This window comes from Coenobita brevimanus, chromosome 115 (genome assembly GCF_032717465.1).
Source record: "Coenobita brevimanus isolate Jiangsu-jjx chromosome 115, ASM3271746v2, whole genome shotgun sequence".
NCBI lineage: Eukaryota > Metazoa > Arthropoda > Malacostraca > Decapoda > Coenobitidae > Coenobita > Coenobita brevimanus.
In genome coordinates, this window is record NC_137068.1 from 5922501 (window position 1) to 5927500 (window position 5000).

The following is a 5000-nucleotide window of genomic DNA, read 5'->3' on the forward strand; positions in this document are numbered from 1 at the left end:
ATCTCTCTCCAACACACCTCATCTCCCCTCCCCTCCCCTCCCCCATCCTCAATCTCCATCCTTTTCACACACATCCCTCCCTTTACCCTCCCCACCTTCCCCACCCTCTCCATCATTCTTCCCCTTCTCCCCTACACCTCTCTCCCCCACACCTCATCTCCCATACCCCCACCATCACTTCCCTCCCCTCTCCTATCCTCAATCTTCCATCTTTTTCACACACATCCCTCCCTTTACCCTCCCCACCTTCTCCATCATTCATTCCTCCCATCCTCACTCATTATCTCCAACATCTCCACCATTACACTTTCTCCACCTTTTTCTCACTCACCCTCATACACCTTTACCTGTATTCTCGTTGGTTAAGGAAGCTCCCTAACACCTCTTCCTTAGCGATTTATTTTTGGATATGGCCGGTTAATATCTTTGTCTGCGTTATTTATGCAGAGTATGGCGATGTTTCAAAGATTTATATGACATTGGGATAAGGTGTAATAAGCAATATAAATCGCTTAGGAAAAGGTGTTAGGGAGCTTCCTTATCCGAGGATAATACGGGACCGTCAAATTCTCTCTCTCTCTCTCTCTCTCTCTCTCTCCACCTTTATATCCTCACCCTCTCTCTCTCTCTTTCCACCTTTTTATCTTCACCTTCACCTCTCTCTCTCTCTCTCTCTCCACCTTTATATCCTCTCTCTCTCTCTCTCTCTCTCTCTCTCTCTCTCTCTCTCTCTCCCCACCTTTATATCCTCACCTTCTCCCTCCCTCTCTCTCTCTCTCTCTCTCACACACACACACACACACACACACACACACACACACACACACCTAAGTCCTCCAGATCCTTTCAATCTTACCCCAGTTGCCTCACGCCTACCCACACCCCCCTTACCTCCCTCACCCTTCACCTCACCCTTCCACACACACACACACACACACACACACACACACAATCTCCCCACACCTATATTCCTACCCTCACGCTCTTTACCTCGCCCCCTCTTCATCTCCCCCTTTCCACACTCCTACCTCCACCAATCCACCCCACACCCACACTCTCCCCACCCTCCCCCACACCACTCAATCACCGTCACATCCTTCTCTCTTCTCCCACCTACCAACCCAACCCCCCAACCCCCACCCACACCCACACTCTCCCCACCCTCAACCACACCACTGTTATTCACCATTCCATCCTTCTCCCTTCTTCCACTCTACCACCCACAGCCCACCCCACCCACAGCCCACCCCACCCACACACTCCCCACCCTCAACCACACCACTCAACCATCTCCCCCCACACACACCCACTCCCCACCCACCACACCCCTCAATCACCATCCCATCCCTTTCCCTTCTCCCACACCCCATCACACCCACGCTCTCCCCCCCACCACTCACCCATCTCCCCACCCCCACATACCCACTCCCCACCCACCACATCCCTCAATCACCATCCCATCCCTTTCCCTTCTCCCACCTACCAACCCACCCACGCTCTCCCCACCCTCCCCCACACCACTCACCCATCTCCCCACCCCCACAGGCTCACCGTGGAGGGACAAGATATCGCTAGCCATCCTGGAGCTACAGGAGAAGGGCATAATACAAATGTTATACAGCAAATGGTGGAAAAATACAGGAGACGTTTGTAACAGGGACGAGAAAAACAAAGACTCCAAGGCCAATGCTCTGGGCGTGGAGAACATCGGTAAGTAGATATGTAGGTGTTTAAGTGTGTAAGTAGATAGGTAGGTAGGTAAATAAACAAGGGTGATGGTTGTCATAGGGACGAGAAAAACAAAGACTCCAAGGCCAATGCTCTGGGCGTGGAGAACATCGGTAAGTAGATAAGTGTGTAAGTAGATAGGTAAGTAGGTAAGCAGGTAGGTAGGTAAGTAGACAAACAAGGGTGACGTTTGTAATAGGGACGAGAAAAACAAAGACTCCAAGGCCAATGCTCTGGGCGTGGAGAATATCGGTAAGTAGATGTGTAAGTAGATAGGTAGGTAGGTAGGTAGGTAGGTAAATAAACAAGGGTGATGGTTGTAATAGGGATAAGAATAACAGACTCCAAGGGAAATGCTTAGGGTGTGGAGAATATTGGTAGGTAAGTAGATGGGTAAGTAGGTAAGTAGTTAGGTAGGTAAATAAACAAGGGTGATGGTTGTAATAAGGACGAGAAAAACAAAGACTCCAAGGCCAATGCTCTACGTGTGGAGAATACCGGTAAGTAGGTAGGTAGGTAGGTAGACAAATGCGTAGGGTGTGGAGAATATCGGTAGGTACTATGTTACTGATCACGGTTGAGGAAGCTCCCTAACATCTTTTCCTATGTGGTTTATTTCGCTTACTGATCACGGTTAAGGAAGCTCCCTAACACCTTTACCAATGTGGTTTATTTTGCTTATTGATCACAGTTGAGGGAGCTCCCTAACACCTTTTCCTATGTGGTTTATTCTGCTTACTGATCACGGTTGAGGAAGCTCCCGAACACCTTTTCCTATGTGGTTTATTCTGCTTATTGATCACGGTTGAGGAAGCTCCCTAACACCTTTTCCTACGTGGTTTATTCTGCTTATTGATCAGGGTTGAGGAAGCTCCCTAACACCTTTTCCTAAGTGGTGTATTTTGTTTACTGATCACCGTTGAGGAAGCTCCCTAACACCTTTTCCTATGTGGTTTATTCTGCTTATTGATCACGGTTGAGGAAGCTCCCTAACACCTTTTCCTATGTGGTTTACTTTGCTTTTTACACCTTGCAGTTCTATTCAATGTTATTTAAATCCTTCTCTTGTCAACGTTCCCTGCATATTCAAGACCCAAGTGATAACCAAATACCTGCTAAGCAATAAACAAATACCTGCCAAGTACTGTCAGGCAATACAAACTCCCCCACAGGATGCTAACCATACATTTGCACTGTGTATACAATGTGGGTATGATAGCGATATATATTTTTTTAATGCGAGGAAGAAGGAACCAAAGGCCAGGAGCACGCAAACAGTTCCCTCCACGAAAAAACAAAAACAATACAAAAGAGAGCCAAATTCAAGATCCGATCATTTCGAGATGCCTGGACACACTGCGTTTGAAAGACTGGAGATCATAGAAAGTAGGAAATACAGAAAGAGGGAGACAGTTCCAGAGCTGACCTGGTGCATAAATGAAGGACTGGGAGTAACGGTTAACTCTTGCATTAGAGAGCTGGACAGAAAAGGGATGAGAGTTTGTTGCTAGACGGGTGCTACGTGCCCGTCGTAGAGGTGGAGAGATGCAAGCAGACAGTTCAGAGGAGCAGTGACAATTGAAATAGCGATAGAAAAAGAGATAAAGAGGCAACAGTGCGGCGAAGAGACAGAGGTTGAAGTGAGTCAGTAAGAGGAGAGCTGATGAGACGAAAAGCCTTTGACTCCACCCTATTGAGAAGAGCTATATGTGGGGAGCCTCCCCACACATGACAGTTGTACTCTATACAAGGGAGGATAAAACCCCTGTATAAAGCCAATAACTGTGATCTCCCTAGACATTATACAGAGCGGACAAGAATGTAGGTATGGCTGTTAAGTATGACCCGACCTTGTTTGAGCCCCGAGTATGACCTTGCCCTTGGGAACAGATGGCTGGTTTTCCGCGCGACACACCGTCATGGTGTGGGGAACAATAAAGTGTTAAGTTACATCAAAATATGTCAATGCGTGTGGGGGTCACGGAGCAGACAGAAAACTGCGGACGGACTGACGGAGGACTGACGTACTGACGGACGAACTGACGTACTGACGGACGGACGGACGGACGGAACCACGTAAACCCATACTCCCCAACCGCAACATACAAAACTGTATTAGCTTTCGTATCTAAAAATAAATCGCTAAGGAAAAGGTGTTAGGGAGCTTCTCTAACTGCCGAGAATACGAACCCTGGTCTTATCTGCACCCCAAGACGCCCCCTTCCCTACCATCCTGGGTCTCCATCCCATCAATTCTCCCTTCCATTCATCCACTTCCTTCCCTTCCCTTCCCCTTCACTTAACCCTTTCATTTTATTCTGCCTTCATTAGTCTCTCTCTCTCTCTCTCTCTCTCTCGTGTGTGTGTGTGTGTGTGTGTGTGTGTGTGTGTGTGTGTGTGTGTGTGTGTGTGCCCTTTCTCTCTCTCTCTCTCTCTCTCTCTTTTCTGTCTGTCTGTCTGGCTGTCTATTTCTCTCTCTCTCTCTCTCTCTCTCTCATTACCCATCTATCCATCCAGTTATCTATCTAATCATCAATCCCATATTCCCCCATATAAACAGGAGCGTAGGGTCCCTGGGCTAGGTTACTGAGTCCCAACACTTAAGGCAACGGTGACCAGTCTCTCTCGCCCATAAGTAGCATTATGTGAGCACTAAACTCCAGCCACCCCTCAGATACTAACCCTTACTGATGGAACCCTTACATAATGGGGCGTCTAAACCCACTAAATCACCAGGCATCAATTTGTTATGGTTACCACCCAGCATAGTGAATGGTTTTAGGGATGACAGGAAATTGGCTTGCGATTTAGTGGTAGAGAGAGAGAGAGAGAGAGAGAGAGAGAGAGAGAGAGAGAGAGAGAGAGAGAGAGAGAGAGAGAGGAGCAGGTTTGATGGAGATACGGTAGTGACGGGTGACGACAGATAGATGGATAGATATAAACAGATGTAGATAGATTAATAAATATTGATAGATACAGACAGACACGACAGACAGATACACAGAAATAGATAAAATAGATAGATACATAAAAATAGGTGATAGATAAATGGATATTCAGACAATAATATATAAATGAAATATATATGAGAGACTGACAGGCATCCTTTTAACATATATATAAATAAATAAAAAATAGATACATAGATAGATAGATAGCTAGATAGATAGACCGATAAGTAGGCAGATAGATAGATAGATATAGATACAGATAGGCATAGATAGATAGCTAGATAGATAGTCAGATAGATAGAAAGACTGATAAGTAGGGAG

At 46.5% G+C, this 5000-nt stretch overlaps 1 protein-coding gene across 1 annotated transcript in view; it reads left to right on the plus strand.

Annotated features, from left to right (window-relative positions):
- The window catches only part of LOC145418634 (glutamate receptor ionotropic, kainate 2-like), a 148991-nt gene that overhangs the window by 120188 nt on the left and 23803 nt on the right, over positions 1–5000 (plus strand). Inside the window, exon 19 of the mRNA XM_080286997.1 lies at positions 1546–1710. Coding sequence (XP_080143123.1) covers positions 1546–1710 — 165 coding nt within the window. The remainder of the gene's footprint in view (positions 1–1545; positions 1711–5000) is intronic.